The sequence below is a fragment of the Melopsittacus undulatus genome, chromosome 2 (assembly GCF_012275295.1).
Source record: "Melopsittacus undulatus isolate bMelUnd1 chromosome 2, bMelUnd1.mat.Z, whole genome shotgun sequence".
NCBI classification, from domain to species: Eukaryota; Metazoa; Chordata; class Aves; order Psittaciformes; family Psittaculidae; genus Melopsittacus; species Melopsittacus undulatus.
The window spans coordinates 50,987,420-51,010,149 of NC_047528.1; the positions used below are offsets into that span (position 1 = coordinate 50,987,420).

The window sequence follows — 22,730 nt, forward strand, 5'->3', positions numbered from 1 at the left end:
TAGCCTGCTTCCCCAAAAAGAACTATTGAGAGCTTGGGATAGCTATTTATTGAAGTTTCCTTCCTCAACTTTGGGATACGGAACACCGTGTGTTCAAAATACTCGCCATGCCATTTTCTAAATTGCTGATTATTCTGGGGTAAATAAAACAGCCTAAGTCAGTTCAGCAACTGCTTCTGCTAAGGTCTTAGAAATCTCATGCAAATACTGAGAACATGCTGGATGCTTAAATGACAGATCTGACACTGCAACACCAGCTTTGCTAAACATGAGATATAACAACTAATATTTTGTCTTGACTATTACAAGAATAACCCTAGAAAGAAAGAGCCTTTAATAATTTCAATTTCTTTTTAGTATGTCTTTCATACTAAGATAGGGAAAAAAATAAAAATACTTCTACTTAAAAAAATTTCACCCCAGTAAAAAAAAATAGCATCTGAAGTTCCAGGAGATAAATGCACAGTAAAACCATGTGTAATGGAGACGATGAAACACAGATGCTAAAACCAGAATTTAAAAACTGCTACATGCTGCAGAGCTGAACAAGACCACCATCTCGCATGTCATCTTTTCCCTTTTCAAAAGATGTATAGATCAGAACAGCAGTACCTTTGCATGCTACCATGATCAAAAGAAAGATGAAGGACAAGAAATATATGCACACTGAAGTTAATCTTCTATTATAACATATCTGCTGATAAACAGAAACACATCTGTAAGTCACAACAGCGTATGAATACCAGTGACAGGGAGGTTTTATGAATGTCACTTTCAGAAAGCACTGCTAATTTGAGCTTCACAGTATGTTACAAAGCAACCTACTATTTATTACTCCACATCGCCCCTGATGTTTACTCTGGAGTTCGTAGTTTGTTATGATGAGCCAGATTTATGGGTATTCTTACAAGATGAGTATGCATTCTCTCAAAAATACAGTAACTGCATATGCTGCACACACACATGCAAAAAATAAAGGGATAGAGGAGGAAAATCCCTGACTATCTGACAACAAATCTCATCAGTACTACGATTTCTTTTGATGCATGTGCTCTCACTAGCTCTTTGCTAACCTGTCTCTTGAGCTTATGGCTTCACTTATAATGCTTTACAGTGGCCTTGAATTTACACTGCAGCAGACTCATAGTACCAGCAGACCAAATAACACAGCTTTAAACTTCTGAAGTTCTAGATTCTCAAGGGTTTTTTTAAAGGGAAACTATACGTGTTTCATTCACCATATTACGAACATGAATCTTTTCTCCACGAGCACTTTTTTCCTGAGAATGTTACTGATTTCTTTGAACAATAAAGCCATCGCTATCTTACATCATTAAACAGTATATGATCTTACAATTATTCAATGGCTTCTGAAACTATGAGAACAAGCCTACATTCCTTTTCTTTAAGTGAGAGAAGACCACCAGATTTCTGTTTCTCATGTAAAACTAGCTAGTAAATCAGTACCACCCACCCCAACCTAGCACCTTCTTCACCCTGCTCCAGCTTCTCTCTTTTTTCTTTTGAAAGAAGAAAATTTGTTAATATGGGTATGGATTGGATATGGATTGCAGTTTTAACTTGCATGTTCCATGTTTCTGTGCATTCCAGAAGGATAGTAAGCTACAGTGTTTCTATAAACTGAAATAGCACACATGCCTACAACTATTTTTTAAAAGGGTTACGGTTAGGTTATTTTTTAAAATAGTTGAGGTTAAGCTTTCAAGGAAAAACACAAGAAAGGCATCACCACAAAATACACGCATATATATTCAGTATATAGAAGACACTGCCGTGTAACTAAATCAGAGCAGCAACGCAACTGGCAGGTCAATGTATAACACCAAAGCCACAGGTAATTCATATTTCTGTAGGCTGTATTTGAAGAGGTAAGATCAACCATCAGCAAGCAGCCAACATTCTGACTTCTAAAAAGACCGCATTGTTAAATTTAAAGATTTTAAATAAAAGAAGTAAAAAAAACCCAACAAACAAAACCAAACCAAACCCACAAATGTGTAAAAGTACTGTAAGAAAATAACTGCCCAGAAACTGTATAGTTAAAGTATCAATGAGGTACATTAAATATTCAGGGATTTTTTTACTATTATACTTACCTATAGGATTTCTGTCAAAGAACAAGACAGGAGCTCTCAAAATGGATTGAAACATTTTGTTATGCAAGGTCTGACCAGAATTAACAAGAACTTGAAAGACCAGAAGACTTCTTATTATGCCAAACAGTATTGTAGCCACTGTTAAACCTGAAATGAGAACAAGATGGACAGAGCATACATAAAAACGTGGATCTTTCACAAGGAAAAGAATTAAAAAAAAAATTATAAACAAATTTTGACAACTTCTGTATATAGCAAGAATCCAAACTTAAGTCTAGGGACTCAGACTGAGCACAGAACATATATATCTTATATTTGACTCTAGCTTCACTTACTATCATATCACTGAAACAATTTCTCCTTTTCAGTTTGACAGAATTGGTACTTTACAGAAATGCAGGAAATGCCTATTAGCCCATGAAATAAATCTGTTTTGAAACCTTCTGCATAAGAGCTCTGCTAAGAAATTCATTTCACAGCGTTGTGTATAATTGTGGCTTGCAGAGGTCACTGTGAAGATTCAACACTTGCCAGCAGGTATTAACCAAGTAATATACACAAGGCTATTTAGAGACAACCTTGAGTTACTCTCAATCAGCCCAAACCACTCATGCCATTCTTCCCCTTGTAAGCCACATCAAGTCATTTAAATTATGTGTATTTCTTTAACACAGTATAAGATGCATCACTTATACCATGTGAAATAGAGCCCTTCTAGGGAATTAGTCTGCACACTGTTTGTCTTTCTTGTAGGCACATCTCCACTTATAACACAAGGGTGCTATAGAGCAAAAGATGAAAACAAGATGAGATTGCTGCTGCCCTGTTTGCTGTGTGTAATCTCCAGTGTGGCTCCCCAGATTCCTAGTCGATGAAGGTGAACAGTGAAGGTGTCAACCTTACATTTGGCAGTGCTTCCAAGGCTTTAGGTGATCTGCTCCAGAAACTAAGCATAGGCACTGCAAGCCCAGATGCTCAGGCCTTGAGGATACCCTGAAGTTAGACCCTAACATTACCTATTCTAAGGACAGGTTAAAACTGGATGCAATTCAGGTACAACTATAGTAGCAGTGGGAAAGAGTGAGGTTTTAAATCATATGATATGGCTAAGGCAATCAGTTATTCTGCTCACTGCTATATCCTCCCACGGTACAAGAAAAGGTATCAATATTTCCTTTGTCTGCCTGCAGTTTATTGCCCATGTTCTGCACAGTGCAGATTTTAAGAAAAGGATGAGAGTTTGTTTGCCTTGTCCAGAATGCTACATTCTGGGGCATGGAGAAGAAAACAATTTTTCCAAGAATGACTGCATGTACCCAACAGAAAAGCTGAGTCATATAAAAAAGGAGAAGAAGAGATACTAAGCAGAGCTTCTACCTAACAGCAGTCTGTTGGAGCAACGGGAGGAACAGAGCATGTCCCAAGAAGCCCAGATTTCTGTAACAACTTTGCTCAGGCTTAGAAGCCATTGGAAGCTGCTGGCATGACTGTCACCAAACAAATCACTTGAAAAGACCTAGTGGCTAGGGAAGAGGGGGAGGAATGGGACCTATTTTCAAGGTCCTTAATCCAGTATGTCTCATGCTGAAAGTTTTTGTTTTCCCCATTTACAAGTTTACCATCTCAGCATGAGAAAGACAAGCACTCTGCGTGCTCACTCAGTTCTGGCCGACAAGGTTTCCCATTAACAGAAATTTTACTCTTTTAAATCCTTGCCATTTAGAAATAACAAGGACTCATAAGGAACTATAGAATGTTCTATAAGGAACTACAGAACCACAGAATAGTTCAGAAGGGATCTTAAAGATCAACCAGTTCCAACCTCCTTGCCACAGGCAGGGACACCTTCCACTACAGCAGGGTGCTCAAAGACCCATCCAACCTGGCCTTGAACACTGCCAGGGATGGGGCAGCCACAACTTCCTTGGGCAGCCTGTGCCAGTGTCTCACCACCTTCACAGCAAGGAATTTCTTCCTCATATCTCATCTAACTATTGTGACATTTTTCTTTTTCCAAACACTGATAATCAGAAATAAAAATACGAAATTATTTTGTACAGTTTCAGAGGTTATAGAAAAAAGTAAGTTAGATTCTGATGTACTTCATATGAAATGTACTATCTTTTCATAACTTTATCAACTTCACTTACAATTCTGTGCTGGTAAGTCAATGCTATCTGTTCAACTACTGCAAATATCTCACTAAGCCACCTGAACATTTCAATCTAAAGATAACTTTTGCTGTTCTGCTATCTAGAACAACGTTTGCCTTAAAGGACAAATCTTTCCATAAGGTGTTTCAGGTTATATGTCCAAAGAAAGCCAACTCTGCCACAGTTAATCATACTGTGAAGTCCACTGGAACACCTCATGAAATAAGACATTACACAGAGAAAATAAGAGCCAAGTTTGTTTGGCTCCTTAATTGTTGTTTCCCAGGCTAAGCACAATGTTTTCTGTCAAGCAATTAGATCACATGGATTCCCCCCCCCCACAAAAAAACCAAAACCAAACAAAAAATATTCTTCGCTTATCCTTTCACCTATGAGAGATGTTTCTGAATATATTCAATGCATAAACTTCTGGTATTCCACCTGTTTTCTCAGATCTATTATTTACATCTCCATCAGGAAATTACCATGCCATACAAAACTGTACATCACCAGAAGTGCTAAACAGCAAAGTCTGACAGCATGTTTCTTTACACACAATTTTTTCTATGCCAATGTTTACTACATTTCAGAGCAGTATTTCAAGATGTCTGGATGCCTGCATGCAAGGATCAATGTCCTTTTTGGGATATTCAGAAGCATATGGCTACCTCATGAAATATATTGAAATGTTTTTTAACATCCTGCTTTGCATACCCATCTAGGATGCTTTTCAAAAACTGGTTCTTTTGCTATGGCATGTCAAAAGGAATGTAGCCACGCCAAGTTTTAGAACAGCACAGAATGAAGATCCATTTCTAATCCCTCTTGCCCATCCATATAATGACTGAAGATTTAGCTCAAATGACCTATTAGTATAGACAATAACCACAACCTTACAGTGACTAACTTTCTGAATGCTCAGTTCGAAGTTTACTTCCCACAATCCAGACAAAGCAGTCTCCATTCAACCTATTTCTTCTGTTTGATTTTTCCCTTATCTATTCCAATTAATTTAGTCAGGAAACAAGACTCGGGCTCCTGATCTGTTAAAGCATTACTCAGTACTGCTAGAAATCACACTTCCCCACACTGCCGTTGCTTCACACCTCTCAAAACTGTTATGATACGTCAGACAATAAATAGTTCTTCAGACACGCAAACATGCATATAAGATTACCTGCATAAATTCCCAAATAAAAGTTAAGGTCTAGATATTCAGTCTCATTTGCTCCATTATTTCCATTTGTTGTGACATTCAACTTTTCTTGATGATATGCCCTGTGGAAATGCATACAGAAGATAAGAATCATCAAATCATATGATGCAAATATTCCTGCGTACATTAAACTGTTTCTAGATTCAACTCTGCTGAAATCTTGAGTTCAAAAGATCCCATGTACAGATGCCATCATGCATCACACCATAAGCAGAAACAATCACAGGCATGAAATTTAAGATTCCCCCCCCACACACACAAAATGAGTGAGGTTCATAAAACGATCAAGCATGCTCTGAAGTTCCCTAAAAGAGATTACACACACACAGACCACCTATACAACATTGATTTTTATTAGACAAACAGCATTTGACTGACCAGTTCTTGTCATCAACTCACCAGTAAGAAAGCCACCAGTCCTGAAGCACGTATGTCACCTTGAGTAAAAGAAGTACAAGAATCATTTAACAACATGGAAAAAAAAATAGAAAATTAAATTTCCTTGCTATTCTTTTATGTTCTCTGGGAAAACATCACTCATTCAGGAAAGCATGCCATCCAGTCTTTCAAGACCAGCAGCAATTTGCAAAGCACATTAGAAGATGCATTAGATCCCTCTACAAAGAAACAAGTTACCTTAAATTCCCTTGCATGATAGCAAACTAAAGGAAGGCATTACACTTAAGCAAACAAAATACAGTAGCTCTTCCTAATGTATGTTAATTGCACATTAAAGAACTAATTTTTTTCAGTTCCTAAATTTACCACTAGAGATATTCCAAAATGCTTTTTGATTAACAAAGTTCCTGATGTTACCAGTCCAGAAATTTGTGTTTACAGGAGATAATTACCAGAAAGAAGGTTGAAGGAGGATGAGAGAAGAGAGGGAGGGGAAAACTCCTACTGCCACCTTCCTTCTGTGCTGAGAGGTGACTACAAACTTGTAACAGGGTCATTTATCTCAAAATACACCTCTGTTCACGTGAATTTGAAGTGCTGGGCGGTCTACTGCAGAGATATGATCTTGCTCTGCTATCTTTCCAACAGACTCAAATCACAGACAAGCAAAAAGGAAGTAACGTGTCTAAATATACAGAATGTATTTTACAGCCAAGACCAATCATTTCCATGAAATTATTTTAAGCTTTCCCAGCAGGAAACAGAGAAAAAGGCAATAAGCTATCTTCTCACAGCTTCCTCAGCTCACCACTTCTTTCAGTAAGTTTCAAAATCATTTTCCTTTTTAAAATTCTTTTACCTACCTGCTGCAGTTTATAGTACACACAGTACTTGCTTATCTTCTTCCTCATCCTTCTTATTCTGGTAAACAGCGACTCTCCTTCTAACCCTTCTCATAACCTGTATCTATCAGCAGATGAGCTTTTCTTCTAACACTTTTGTCAGACTCTGTCCTCCCATACGCAGCCTCTCTACCCTCAACTGGAAATACACTAAATGTTCAGGTTTGTTAAACACTACTTTAGAAACCTTGTGGTTTCATCCTCTATCTGCAAAAATTAGACTGGCTTATAATTTCTGTGCTATGCTGCCAGTCAAATAATTATTTTATTCAAGTATTAAAATTGTTGAATTAACTACCAGTGCAAGACCTCTCAATGCTGTACCAAAACTCCATGCTGATACAGAAAGTTTGATCAAATACACTACAAAACCATGGAAGAACACCATGCTCCCAAACATTTTAGATGAAACATCACAGTAACAAGCATACAGTATGTTAAAAAAAGGGGGGGGGGGGAAGAATACAAACTCCAAATACATTTAATACTATTTGTGGCTCCTGACAACTCACCTGTGCCAAAATATTGAATACTATGAGTATAAAGATCACAAAGTAGTTTGCTCCTGCAGTAAAATATTTTCTGTATATCTTAAAGGTTATTTTTCCCTCAGAGCGACTCTCCTCTGGCACTGCAGCAAGTGCATTTTCAGCCTGAAAAACAAAACAAAACAAACCACCTCAGAATAAAACCCATCAACCTCCCAGTTACAGACTCAAACTAAGCCACTTGGAACATCAGGGTTCAGAATTAGCAAACAATTAAATAAGGAGATAAAGTGATTATGCATTTAAAAACTTTGAATATCGGAATTATAGCTTTGACAAAAAGAATTAGTCTCAGTAATACTGAAAAATCTACTCTGCAAAAGACACTGTGAGGATTTTATTTTGCCTTGCATCACAGAACGTAACATGGCTTCGTTTACAGCCAGAAACATTTACATCAACTGGCTGCTAAACCAGGCATTTATTTTCTTATGGTATTTCTATTTCTTCGCTACCTTCAGACATAACAGCACTGGAAGCTCAAGCCTTGATCTGGGGAAGATTCTGTTTTCAGAATGCAAGTGTGTGTAACCTTTCCTTCTCAGAAAAGTATTCAAATACTCTTCTTTAAGTGTGCACTAAAATCAATCAACACATACTCAAAATATACAAATTACCCATAAAGCTTTAACCATACCCTCACAAGTACCAACAATGCATCCATTAACAGAGAAAACAAGTAAAATGACAAATCATATTAAGCAAACAACAGATGGGGTTCACTGAAAGACAAAAGGAAAAAATGAGACAGGCATAAAGAATGTAAAAGAATTATTCTAATTCAGAAAATTCTTTTTTTTTTTACAGTACATGTGATAGAAAAACTAGTGCTAATTCAGTGGACACATAACACTTGATTTTGTTTTCAGCAGACACAAGAGTGGTAGTATTTGCACACCTGACTCATATGTGAAAGGAGAAATCCCACCTACACATCCATAAAAGAGAAGCCTAACTCAGTTACTTGTTTCTCCGGCCCCCACCCCCATCCAACAGCTCCAATGCTGCTAAAAAGCATGTCACATCTCTGTGGATTTACTAGTGGAGTCACCACTAGGACATTAATAATGCCAGCTAAGTTTACTGCTTTTGGGATAAATATATTCCTCAAAAAAGGTAACAGAAAGTCCGTAGCACCCTTTTTTGTTGCTGTTTTTATTAAGTCTTAAAGTTGTTGCATAAAGTTGTCAGGAGGACACAAGTATTACTTGTTCCATTTGTTCCATGGCTGCAATGCTAGCACAAGCCCAGCAGGGTCACAGGGCTCCTGCACTGGTTTATGTAAATGTAAACACACCGGCAGAAGGCCATCTCTGGTACAGAAACTTCACATCTCTTTTTGCACTGTGCAGCACAGGAGAAAACAAGGCACCTGGAATTCAAGCTGGCACCACACAAAGTGTTCTGTTTTCACCATCAGAAAGGCTGGGATGGCAATGCAGGGGTGTTCCAAGGTTACACCCTGAGAGCCAGCTCAAGATGTGTGTATGTTAATGCCAGCCATGCAAATGTAGGTTTTGCATAAAGCCACCACTTTCTAGAGCTCCAGATTTCATGGAAAATGTCAATTTGAGTCCAGCACTGTGCAAACACACAGAAGCCATCCAATATGTGGTATTTTAAAGCACCACTTCTGGAGGACAGGATGAAGGAAGCACAACATGGTGTCTTTGAACAATCGGCAGAGCTGATGCTGAATCTGAACAATCTCACTGTGCTGGGTTTGAACAGAACAGTGCATTGCTGAGGGATGCCTGCCCTCTGCAGCCCAGGGGACAGGACTGCCAGCCACACAGTGCTGGGGCAGATCCACCATGGGCAAGCTCTCACCTGCTAGTGCAATCCAACAGTCCCTGAAACTCAAATGCAGCAAGGAAAGTCCTTATTGAAGCTTACATTAAAAATCAGACAACCAGGAATTGAGACACATCTATCCTTTGACCACTCACAGGTTGTTGTTCCACTGCCCCATCTTTCTGTGAGTGGACAGAAGAATCCTGGGACCAGACAGAGGACTCCGAGAAGGTTCGGCTCCGGGCAGACTTCAGGTTGGGGGTTCCTGGAACCGATGGCTGTTCTACCTCTTCATCTTTTTTCAAAAGGGAAGCAAAGTCGATGCCAGATCTCAGGAACTCTGAATAGGTACCTTTCCCCACCATTTTACCCTACAATTAATATAAGCTTTGATTATCTTCATTATATACTTTCCATAAATGACAATTTTTCCTATCTAGCCTTGCTGCCTCTGGGGTTCTGCAGTTGCTGAGCCATGCATCCTGCTTCAGTAACTGAGCTGAACCCTCTACCTACCAGTTTTTCATTTAGAAGCACAGAAACAAGCTCTTCAGCCTCTAAATCAGTCCCTTTCTGGCAACTAACCAGGCTAAGGAGCATATAAACGGGATGACAGAAGTCCCAGCCAGGTCAGAATTACCTTCTTGGAGAAGCTGCAGGAGACAGCCATGCAGCTTTAGTACAAACTGTTGGGCTACATACATAACTATCAGTCTTTTTATATTAACCCAGGCTAGGGGGAAACAGCAACTTAATTTTCAGTCCTCACATATCTACAAGGAACAACACAGGACATTTACACACCTCTTACAGCTCTATCACAAACTCATTTCCAGAAAGTACTGTAACTTTTAAAGAGAACTTAATGGGTGGAAAAAGACTGCTAGTGTCCTTTTTTGCAACACTGTGATGGACCAGAAGTAATTTCACACACTTCATTAACCAAACTTAAAAAAAAAAGGAAAAGAACCCTAGCTAAAGCTCTTGCATTCCCCCCCTGCCTGTGAACATCTGGTACAACAAAGTTTGGAATGAAACAGTTCTCGGTGCATTCTCAAAAGGTATCTATGACCATTTCTCAGCCTTAATTTAAAAAAGGGACTGGCTGCAAAATCAACATAGTTCTTATTTCACACAGAAGTATTAAGAAACAAGAATAAAATCAAAGCATTAACATCGTCTCAAAATAAGTGATTCTCTCACAGTATATTATACATATGTAAGATAAAAATCAGTATATAAGATTACACTTATATATATGAGAATTCAGCAACATTTCTCAGGGAAGGTATTCTAAGAAAAACCAACTTCTTAATAATTACAAATATTTAAGAACATTTATGATCATTAGTAGATAGAAAATACATTTTACAAAGTAAAACAAAAACCTTTAACCATTGGATTTTTTCATTCTTAGATTAAAAAGGGTAGTTAGAAAGTATGTGAGATATAAAAGTATAGACACTGAAATCACTTACATCTTTTAGAATTAGAATCTGATTTGCAGCACGGAGGTATTGTAACTGGTGAGTGACTAACACAGAGATCTTTTGATGTAAGGCTTGACAAATACATCTGCAAAGAAATGAAAAAATTAATTAAAAATGAAGTTCCCTAAAACATTTTAACTACATCTGACTTCAGTTATACAGTGTTTAAAATAAGAAAAAAAGCCCATATACATGAGATTTGTAAAAGTTACACTTAACAAACATGTTCCTTATTTAACTTTGTAAGCTCTTAAGGCAGAAAAAATATAATCATATGGTCTGGATGGAAGAGGAGGAAATACCTTATAGAAATTTCATTAAAATTGTCTTTAACATCCTCCTAATAAAAGCACATGTCATAAGCTGAATTGCAAAGACGGTATTTAACAAAAATTAAACTAATAGAGAAAGCAGGGTAGCACACTGTGGGCAGTTATGGAAAAATACAGGAAATAAAAGTAACTTATTTGAGATGAGCTTTCAGAGCAGCTCTAACTGAGAGTTAACTGAGAGGCACTGAGAGTTCTGGAGGAGCATACAGTACTACTGATTTAAAATACACCCAGGTATGTATTGAGGAAAAGGAGCAAAATCCTTCAGTCATCTCTGACCTTTTCTCATGGAATGAGGGCTTACCTCCCTTCTCAAATACCTCACCTGCTTAGCCTAGAGGCTTCCCCAGAAGTCTAGGATTTGAGGAGAGCAATAAATAAGGACTGGGCACAGCAGAACCAGTTGGCAAGTGCAGTTCAATCCAGTACAGTTTTAGCAGAAAATATACTTGGTGTATCTTTTCAGCAGAGCTTCGAAAGGCTCCCAGAGCCAAAAAAAAACAAACCCAACCCAAAACCATAGCAGTGGAGCAATGGTTTACAAGTGCAAAGGCCTGCAAACACACTCTTCATGTATAACAGGAATAGCATAGACACAACTGACATCTACACCTACCAGCACTGCCTTCACCCCACAGAACCCTCTGAGAGATTTGGCTCCCTTTCTCAACTACTCGCTCTCTTAAGAAAACATGGAAAAGTGATATTGTGTACAACTTAACTGTCCAGTCAAAGCTTACATGTTAGCATTTTCTATTTGGACCAGGAGTGCCTTTTGAAGATCATCTCCCAGTTGTCTCAACTCAATCTGCCATTGCTCATACTGTTCAGTAGTATTGGAGCTCATGAGCCGGACTTCTAGACAAAACCAAGTGGAAACACACACTTCAATAGCATCCCTAATCAGTATTCAGCCAACAAGATATGAAGCCTGAAAGGCCAGGCTGCAGCCTGCTCAAAGCAGAATCTTCTGAACTGCACAGGGTCCTTCGCACCACGTTTTTCTCCACAGATCTATCCTGTTGGCTTATTTTTGCTAACACGCTAACTTCCATTTGCTAACATGACAGAGGAGGGTGGCACTCACCACAATGGAAAAGCAAACACCCACTCCCAAATCTTCTCCCTTCTGGTGTTCTCAAAAAACACCAAAAGGAAAACCACAGCAATCCAATACCAGACATTCAATGCAGAAATGCAAATAAGCAGTAAGGGGAGCAAGGCAGAAAAAGAACATTATCTTGACAGCAATGATATCATATTGCTTACTGGGTTTCATTCATTCATATACATCCAATTAACTCCACACACAGCTTTTAACATCTATTTTATCACTCCTACAAAGACTGTAGGAAATAAGAGTATTGTAAAGTGGTCAATACTAGTACTAGGCAGTATAATTACATGCAGAAAGTATATTATAGTGTTCCAAATAAACTCCATGGTAAAATGAAGTTAAAGGCAACATTCTTCATGAGAAAGTTATATGCTGGCTACGCAGCATTCAAAAAGAAATTATAAAGATCATTATGTCATTCTCAGGTGGCCAACCAAGATAACAATTAATCAAGGTATATGCAGCTGCATAACTATTTCAGCAGCTGCAACTATTCATACACCAAGCCCTTTGAGGGAGTATTATTCTGGTGTGCTTACTGTCCACCTTCTTAGCAGTCACTGAAACAAGCCACATGGTGACTATAGCACCAGCTAAAGGCACACAACAAAACAGTCTTCAATGAAACCTACCCAGAGAAGTGGGCAAAGATCAGAGAGGCTACAGGAAAGGCCTAGCAGGAAAGCTGCCAAAACAGAATATATCAGGTATTCACCATGAAGAGATCTATCTTTCTGTTACATAGTCCCAAAGCCTATATACTACTTTCATCACTGAATTTTCTGTGTGCCACGTGTCCTATAAGCTGTTAGGACATGCAAGTTAGCCACTAGAAAATCTGATGGCTGAAAACCTTTAAACCTCGATCCTGAATCACAGTGAGTCCACTGCACTTTACGTGTGCATTTGGAGGGGGGGGATAGAAAAGAGAAAGAGTGCGTTATCACAGCATCAGAGCAAACCACTCAGAACTGTGAGAGCTGTCAGCACAGCATCCTGCATGATCCTGATCTCAGGAGAGAAGGCAAAAATTACCTCTGTGGAAATTTATACTTCCACTGATACATCAGTTCACTCAAGTGAGACTTTTAAAAAAACAACACCTCTCGATTTCATGTCTACCTGGGTAGAAAGCAGCTACCTGAATAGGGTGTTGATAACAGGGGAGTAGAAAAATTGTTGTCACAATTCAATGGCATGAGCAAAGGAAGGAAGAATCGCAACAAAGAGAGTATACTCAGATCTATTACCAAGTTAAACAACTCACTGCTCAGACAGCTCAGTAGAAAATTTTGCCATTTAAAATACTGTATCATCATGAAGCACAGAAGTTGCAAATCCAGTAAAATACTAAGTAGATACTTAACATCTGTTTCAAAACATTGAATTATTTGCGTTTTATGTTCAAAACCTTTTTAATTATTTCCTTTTTTTAAATATCCTCCCTCCCACTTGACAACATCCACTTTGCAGTTTACAGTAAGCATTTAGTTTGTACAGTGCCTTGGCTTCCATCGACGGTTGAAGCCAGACTTCAAAGAAAGGCTCAGCAAAACTGAGTGTGATAAAAGGGATGGCATAAAACCCAGAGAAATCAATGAATTCTATCAGAACCTGATATTGTCTTAGAACTGAGAAAGAAAAAAAAGGTAAAACAAAACAATCCATCAATATTTATATTTTTAACTGGTTCACTAAGGTTTAGGCTCATAATACATCTACTTTTAGAAATACTGCTCTGTGTAGCTGAAGAAAAGCAACCATCAATTCTAGGTGAAGCACTCAGTTGCAGGTGAAACGCCATCTGACAGTGTCACCTTTCCTCAGGGATACAGGGAATCCAGGGAAAGCCTGCCTTAGCAGGCTACATACCTGGTCCAAGGGTTCCAACATCTGCTGGAGTATACCCAGACTGACACCACCTTTTTACTTGCTGTCTAAAACTCCACAAAGTTCACCTTCTTTGTACTTCTCTGTTACTCTCGAGAGGCATACTGTTAGACTGCCAGCACATTCAATGCATAACAGGACAAGCTACTACATAAATTGTAGTCGCCATTGCCACACTTATTAAATACCCAAACACATACATGAGTGTGCACACAGACAGAAGAGATCCAGACAGAGAAGACCAAAAGGTCCTTCAGCCTCTTCAGTATAAAAAAAAGGGGAATGAAGGGACTATGAAAGTTGCATCCTCTTCCCCAAGCTAGAAACAATTTAAACTCGCAAGTGTTCCGGACAGATGCTGGATGGGATTTTCTGCATGTTGCACTATCGCCCATTTAAAAAAAACATTGCTCTTTGACAACAAACTTCTCTATAATTAGAAAGAAAACATCAATTAGCTTGAGCTTTGCTACTGCAGAACATGCAGCAGAAGACACTTTCTCGGAAGGGGGCCTTCAACAACACAGTGCTCCTATGCAAAGGCAGCATCTTGGTGCTTTCCTGCATATAAATCCTCATTCGTTCTTCCTTCCCTACCAGGTTTTCTTTTATTTGAGACAAGTTGTTCTTTAATCTTTTTTAAGTTTTTATCTTCAAGAACCAGCTTTCTTTCACCTCTGCAAAGTGTCTCCTCTTTAATGATTCTAATTTCTTCCTTGCCATTCTTTTTTCCTCTCCTTTTTGGAAGTCCACATCCCAGTTTAACTTTAGTTAACTTTATTTCAATAGAAGTAACCACTGAAACGAAATTAAAGCACACAGAAGTGCTCACAGGCATAAAGCCTTTGCTATATTAATATACTTACCACATTTCCTTTCCTCTCCTTTCCCCTTAAATTTAAGTGGCTTAGGGAAAAGAATCCCTCAGTTAGTCTTGAACATTCTGAAGTTTACAAAAAAGAGTGTGATATATTTGCTAGAGACAAAGAAACCTACTTCTACTGTGCTGTTTCTATTTCTATGCCCACTAGCCATTTAACTCCATCATGTGAGAAGTCCCTGCCTCCTCTGGGCTAATGTACAGGACAACTGGTCCACAAAATCCATTACCCTGTGCCAGGCACCAGTCAGCAGTGGATACCTGGAGAAAGTATACATGTAAACATACAGTGATGCTTCCTTTGGTATACATTTCCAGCTTCCAGAGTCCATCTATTAGGGACTTTTTGATCCAGAGACCTTGGTGTTTAAGTTGCTCTTTGTGAACTTTTCCTACAGGAACGTGCATACCTCCCTCTTGAGCCCATTTCTGGTTTAGTATTCATAATTCTGTTTTGCAACTGCACTCACACACCATTAAAGCACACAACTACAATGGGTTCTGCAGGTGGGTTTGGGTGTTATTGTTTTTTTTTGCTTGACTTTGTGGTATTTAAAATAAAACAAACAAACAAAAAAGACCCAAATCAAACAAAACAAACAAACAAAAAAAAAACCCACCAAAAAGCCTCACACAACCTCAAAACATTTTGGTGAGATAAAACCTAAAACTTTAGGTTTTGGAAAACACGTCATGAGCAGTGATCACCATTATGCTTTTCACTTCCTGAAAAAAAAAACAAAAAGCAAAAAAAACCCCAAAACCATGCAAAAAAAATAACAGCAAAAAGCCCAACCCCCCCAACATTACTACAACAATTGCTACAACCCTAAGCAACATTACTACAACATACTAATTCCCTACAATATATACAATAAAGCTCATGGAATTTCAATTGTATCATATAAATCTAAAGGTATGACTAATACGTATTTAAGAGCAACACCTGTAATACAAAAGAAGAGATGTACAGGGCATGCAAGTTTACCCAATACTTCGCATTAGGGCTGTAACCACTGCAGTGGTATCAAGAGGCATAATGGGCATGGACCAGGTGGGAAACACAAAGTGGGAAGCCTTAGAGATACCCCAGATTTAGAGAGATCCTACCTGAAGGGGAACAGAGTGAAATCCTTAATTTTACACACCAACTCCCCTGTACACTTGTCATCAGAGGACAGAGTATGTCATAGACGCATGTAATACATCTATACCTTTAAACACGGCACCAGCAAGTAAATGCCAGAGTTACTTTTGCTTGGTTCCTTTGACACGCTGATTGTGTCTGTAATCCCTCTACAGAAACTAGACATGCTAGGTTTTATCTGCTAGTTTTACAGGACTGAGGAGCTCTGCTTTCTTTTAATCACCTACACCACTGTAATAGTACTTTTTCCTCAAAGTTCCGATACTAAAAAAGAGCAACATGATTAGAGATGCAGCTTTACATTAGATGCCCCATCCCTGGAGGTATTGAAGGACAGGATGGATGGGGCTTTGAGCAACCTGGTCTAGTGGAAAGTGTCCCTGCCCATGGCAGGGGAGTTGGAACCAGATGATCTTTATAGTCCCTTCCAACCCAAACCATTATATGATTCTATGATCTATAAGCATACCCTTCTTTGAGATACAAGACTGGAAGCATTCATGAACTTGTAAGAGTTCCAAAGAACAAATTACTTTAAACAGACAAAGTAAATGTTCAGATCTGTGTTATCTAATTAAAAAGAAAAACAAAATTAAAGAATTCTTTTACTCATATTCCCTACTTCACTTTGCTCCTCCCCTCAAGCATTTTTAGGGCTTAGGTAAGAGTCCACTGAGGAATTCAGTACCTCTTAAGTCATTAACTTCTCATGACACCATTTGTCACTCTCCTGTGATGTCAGTTCAATTCTTCCTCACATTTTTCTGCAATTATGAAGAACACCGTTGCTACAAAACCATGTCCTTCCCCTTCTTGCAGAAGGATGCTCAGTTACCGCAGATGGCAATAGAGAGACTTTATGTACCAGGACACCTGATCAATTTCCTAGGTGACTCTCCAGTCAGCCTCAATGGTTACCTCATGACCCATTCCCCAGTTACATGTCCTTTGAGTTCCTACAGGAAGCCACCACCTTATTACTAAGGTGCTCCATCTGACAGATGATAAAGTTCACTACTGTGCTGTGAAAAATACAGTGATTTCTTCTGCAGCTTTTATCTGGTTCCAGAGGCAAGAGTGAGAAAGGAAAGACAAATGACCACACATTCAAAACAGCCTCCTGCATAAAAACAAGTATAAATTTGGAGAATCCTGTTTGACAGTAGAAATGACACACCTGTGCAGACCACTCCCAAGTACCATCACAAATTTAGGCCTGATTCCAAAGGATTCCTGAACTCTCCTGCAACTCTCACAAGCACAGAGGAGGAAGAGAAAGAAATCAGGCTGACCGTCAGCTGAGACTGCCACACAGCTCCTGTCATCGGAGAAGATACAAGAACAGTAACTAGAGAAGAGCATCGGACTCAACAGACTTAGAGAATACAAATCTCACTCTTAAAAACAACATTTTTGAGTCAGTATCACTGATAATGGGACACAATTTAATTTCTATCCAAAAATTACGTGAAACCATATAATTAATAGACATATGTTTACAAAGATACACAGGGAGAGCAGGAAATTTCTTGGTCTGCCAGACACAGGAAAATCCACACCTACTTCTACTACGCTGTTTCTACTTCTTTGTCTGCTAACCAAGCAAAACTGAATGATTTTCTTAGAACATCACAGGCTGTGCCAAGCTTTGTCATACAAAGAAAAGTACTTCTGTATCTGTATGACTGTCCTGCATTTCAAAATTTAAGGTCCCACCTTAAAAGTCAACGAAAAGCAATTTTTATTTATATGTATATATATGCATATTTCCCTATACACACATAAATAGATACAAAAACATAGAACTATACTGGTGGCTCCACACTGAGCAAAGGCTGTAGCATGCCTACTGTTAACTCATCAAGGGAACTCACAAGAAAAGAGGCTAAAAATAACACAGAAATAGGGAATCTCCAGTTCATACCTTAGAACACCCATACAGGATACAGGAAGTCATTGGAAAGCTGGCTTTATGTGCTTCATCATCCACAGTACAACTTGTCTGTGCTATGAAGAAATTCTCACAAGACACAGCCCCTTAAAAGTACCATGGACTGCTTTCCTACTGAAGCTGTGCTCTCGCATTCTCTCTCATTTGAAAAGTATCCACTTACTGTAAAATGTTTACTGCAGTAGCCAAACAGAATGGGGAGAAGCAACACATGTAATAAACCAGCCATCCACAGACCACAGCCTCAGGAAATTACTAGGAACATACCTATCTTTGATGTAAACACGCAGACGAGACACTTCTAAAATCATTAAACATTAATATAAAATAACAAGGGAAAGAAAAAGAAAAAAAAAGAGATTGAACTGAACAATATCCAGTTCAGATTCTCATTAAACAAACCCCCATTTCTTCCATCTTGTCCATTGTTCTATGCCTCGTGGTTTGGACTCCTGGGGGAGGCTTGCATGAAGTGGTGTCTCGGACATTCCTCAGCAGCATGTTCTAAGAAATCATTCTTGCCCAAGTTTTCTCTCTTCTCGATGTGTCTAGCACTATTCAGAAAGCATTAAAGAACATGCCCTGCCCGGCTTTTCAAAGTGAGCTACTGAACATAACACTCTCCCTACTACTCCCAGCACCTTTTGTAGCTGCCACAAAGGCCTCAGAAGACAACATCTATTTGTAAAAAAGCCCTCCCTTAAGATCTTGAAGAGGGAGGCATTGCTCAGTTTCCCTTGCCAACATACCCCATCTGTTTTCTCCACAAAATGCTTTTATCTGTTTTGCTCAAACTGATCTAAGGTTGGTCAGGAAAAGTAAACAAAAGTGAAAGCCCAGATAGTTTTCAGAGTTTCAAATCCTTCAAGATCTCCTTATTCCTCTCCATCTCCATACATTTACTAGCAAAACATACAATGTGTTCGTAAAGCAATGATTTCTCTGCTCTTCTATGGTTCTGCACATACAAAAATCCGGACTTCCAGTTCCACAGTAGGATGTAGATGTCACAGTCACAGCCCACATAAAACATAGAATAAATTGAGAAGGCAACCCTACCCCCTTTCCAAGGCACTACTGTACTTTCCTGTTTTCCTCCTTAAGGTGAAAAGACCTTAAGACTTAAGGGAGAGACAGGTTAACATCTCAGGTGGGTGAACTTTCAAGAACTCGGGCACTGATACAGTCAAACATTGGAGTTGTAGAGCGATCTTGTGCAGAAACAGAAAAGCAGCAGCTAAAGCCTAAGATAGCCTCAATAGGCATTAAAGGAAGTTGATAGAGTATGTGAACTACAGAATAAACTTCATCCATCAGTTGTGGCAGGTGAAAACGATCCTGCACAGAATAATGAACATGAAGCCTATGCATCATAAAATTCTTACTCCATAGTGGCTGATGGAAACAAACAGCAGCCATTTGAAGAAATCAATAAAATAAAACAAAACGTGGATAGAGTTTCAGAGGGATCGCTAAAGTTGAAATTGCAAACATCAGTAGGATGTACTATTTTCAAATTTAGACACTAAAAGCCTCCCTGCATGGGGAAAAAGAACACAAATGCACTGCTAGTCAGTGCAAACTCTACAACCATTTCTGCAAGACAAGTTTTTATGATTCTCTAGGGGTGGAGAGGAGGGAACAACAGTAAAACCAAATTAATTCATGTATTTGGACCGTGGAATTCAAAGGATGTAAGTATGCTCAAGAAAATGCTCTCACTTAAGGTTTCAACAAAACCTCACTGAATTCAGTCAATGGAAGTTTTTCCTTCTACTCCTAATAAATTCCAGATTATACCTTTGGATATCAAGAGCTGCAGGCTAGGAAGAGCAAGGACAAAACACTGGCTGCGAATAACTGGATTATTCTCATACCCACTATGTGCCATAGACTAGGCAGTTTGAAAGAAGAGACAGAGAAGAGGAAATTCATTGAGAAGGGAACTTGACTTTTAATGAACACTACCCTATTTCTTCAGGAATGGAGGAAGGTCCAGTATCTCTGTCTTCCATGTATAACAAGTTTATACATTCTCTTTTCCTCTATTTCTGCTATCCACAGTCACTCTCTGCAGGCCACAGTTCCCTGTTTCACCTACCCGAAAGAAGTATCAACCACTCAAGAACCAAACTGAAAAATCACTCAAGAATCTAAGATCGTTCTATCTTTTTCTTTAGCCACTTGAATTAAGTGCTTATTATTATGCAAATAAAGCTGCAAACTAATAAGTGATTTAAAATCCCACCCAATATTATTCTTCATCCAGTACTAATATTCATAAACCCTTACTCTCATTTATGAAATCTGACGTTTTCCTCAAGAATATGGCATACATTCCCTTAAGAATAATTCTAATTGTATCTGCAAAACAGACTTTTACGGGATTTTTAAAAAGAAAGAAAAAATGAAAGACATTAAAAGCTATAGATCTTACAAATACATAAAACTGAGGAAAAATAAATGCAGAAAGTGAACACATTAAGTTTTGTGAAGAGATCCATCTCCCCAGGAATGCTTTCTCAAGGTTTTCTATGAGGAATTAGAACATAACAGTTGTATTTTAAATTAAAATGAAGCAGTAACATACTTTTCAAACAAATGTCTTCCAACTTCAGCATCGACTGCACTTAGTGGATCATCCAAAAGATAGATGTCTGCATCCTGATACACAGCTCTAAAAGGTTTAAGGAAAAGTCAGTATCATGAAGTCTCACATTTGTTTACTTCAGTGACTAAAGTCTAACAGTTTGTAAGTTTTAGAAACAGCAGAAAGCACTAACCTGGCCAGATTTACACGGGCTTTCTGTCCCCCACTCAGTGTAGCTCCACGATCTCCTATTACTGTTAAGTCCCCATTTGCTAATAATTCCAAGTCCTGTGGATGTGAAAGAACAGATATCAAGATACTTTTTTTCTTACTGATTTTAACTTCAAAGACTGAAAAAGCTGCTTCAACATAGCCTTTTCCTATTTGAAATGCATTAACTTATCATCTCACATTAAAATACAAGGATTTATACTAAATCAAGTATCTGCAGTTAATTTATGACTTTGGATCTTCAGCAAAAGATAATTAAGAAAGCAGGAAAACCAGGTGAGATCTTAAAAGTTCACTTTTTCTACAGCTTTACCAAAGGGAAGTGCACTACTTAATTCTCAGTGTTAGAAGGCATAATTATGATGCACAACAGAATATTAGTTATTTTTTTGCTAGAACAGAATAAGCTGTCACAATAAATAAAACTGAACTAATTACTATCAGTATATTTTCTGCCAGTGTCCCTAAGAACTGCAATGTATCATTTATTCTTACTGCAATGTATACAAGAGAAATAACCACAACATTCATCACACTGATTTGGTTAATTTCCAGGGCTTAGAACTATGAGTAACAGAACAAAATTATACATTGTTCCATGTCATAGATTCAGAATGGTTTGGGCTGGAAAGGACCTTAAGATCATTGAGTTCCACCCCCCTGCTGCAGGCATAGTATATTATTGTATTTCCTATTCAGGAAATACACTAGTTTTTTTATATCAAGCTACAAAACATATTCTGAAAGTTTTTTCACAGCTTTTCTAAGATACATAAATTTGAAAGAAAACTATGAAAGCAAAACTACTATCAAATATGAAGTGGGGTGTTTTAAAAGCAGTTTGCTGTCTTTTAAACTCACTGAAACCTTAAGTTTAGACAACAACATACGAGTAACTATCAGCAGGAGATATTAAAACTCTACCTACCATGTGTGAAAACCTTGCAAAAGAATTTTCATCAGAGTAACCATCTGCTTTTCACCTGTGTAGCTGCTGACAGGAATATCGTAACATGCTGCATAAAACCATTTTAGCTGCCAACAAAATGTCTGTTTCTTGACAAATCTGGCTTAATCCTCTTCTATATCTCATGTCACAAACTCCTTTGCACACAGACCTTTCAAAAATATTTTTCCATAGAACTACTATGGCTCAGCAAGTTCTCCAATATATAGCACTAAGGTTCTTTTGATAGCTGTTAGCAATGCATAATACATGACATACATTACATTTACATAAAAAAACCCTAAACAACATACAGGTTATTTACAGAAAGGCAGTCATGAATAGTGGTAGCCTGATCATTTGTTTTCCACCTTCCATTGCATTTACACACAGACCTACCTTAATACCAGCAAAAAGCGCTAAACATGATTATGAAATTAAATAATTGGGAATAGCTTTTACCGAATGTATCCGTGCTTCACACAAGCTACATCTCCCTCTAATGGACATTTCAGGAATTACAAAACCTTGCTTTCACACTGTTGTCCTAAATAATTACACATGTATTTGTTAAGCGACAGGATTTATTTCACATTATACTCATAATAAGCAATTGTATATATTACATATTCCAGCATGTACCACAAGTCTGAAAGGACACCAAGATAAAAATAAAGCTTGTGAAAATAAAACATACCAAGAGAAACCCATACCTTTTTAAGAGCACAGACTTTTAAAACCTTTTCGTATTTTTCTTTCTCATATTCCTTGTCAAACAGTATATTACTTCTTACTGTACCAGAAAACACCCAAGGCTGCTGAGAAACATATGCAATTCTTCCAGTAACATTTATCAAACCTTTGTCTTTAGGCAGCTCACCAAGCACAGCACTTAAGAGTGAAGACTGGAAAAGATTAAAAAAGTAAAAAGCTTGCATTAAAGGCATCACAGAGATTGAGCAGTGTTTATTGATACGATGGCCTATTCCACTGTGTCACTCAAACTATTGTTAGCAGAAAAGCACTT

General features: G+C 38.2%; 1 protein-coding gene across 1 annotated transcript in view; it reads right to left on the minus strand.

Annotated features, from left to right (window-relative positions):
• The window catches only part of ABCC4 (ATP binding cassette subfamily C member 4 (PEL blood group)), a 151,630-nt gene that overhangs the window by 92,923 nt on the left and 35,977 nt on the right, over window positions 1-22,730 (minus strand). The window contains exons 11-19 of the mRNA XM_034072049.1: window positions 22,417-22,608; window positions 20,720-20,814; window positions 20,527-20,613; window positions 10,608-10,704; window positions 9,285-9,500; window positions 7,300-7,440; window positions 5,886-5,923; window positions 5,448-5,548; window positions 2,118-2,264 (exon numbers count right to left, since the gene is read on the minus strand). Of these exons, the coding sequence (XP_033927940.1) occupies window positions 2,118-2,264; window positions 5,448-5,548; window positions 5,886-5,923; window positions 7,300-7,440; window positions 9,285-9,500; window positions 10,608-10,704; window positions 20,527-20,613; window positions 20,720-20,814; window positions 22,417-22,608 (1,114 nt within the window). The remainder of the gene's footprint in view (window positions 1-2,117; window positions 2,265-5,447; window positions 5,549-5,885; window positions 5,924-7,299; window positions 7,441-9,284; window positions 9,501-10,607; window positions 10,705-20,526; window positions 20,614-20,719; window positions 20,815-22,416; window positions 22,609-22,730) is intronic.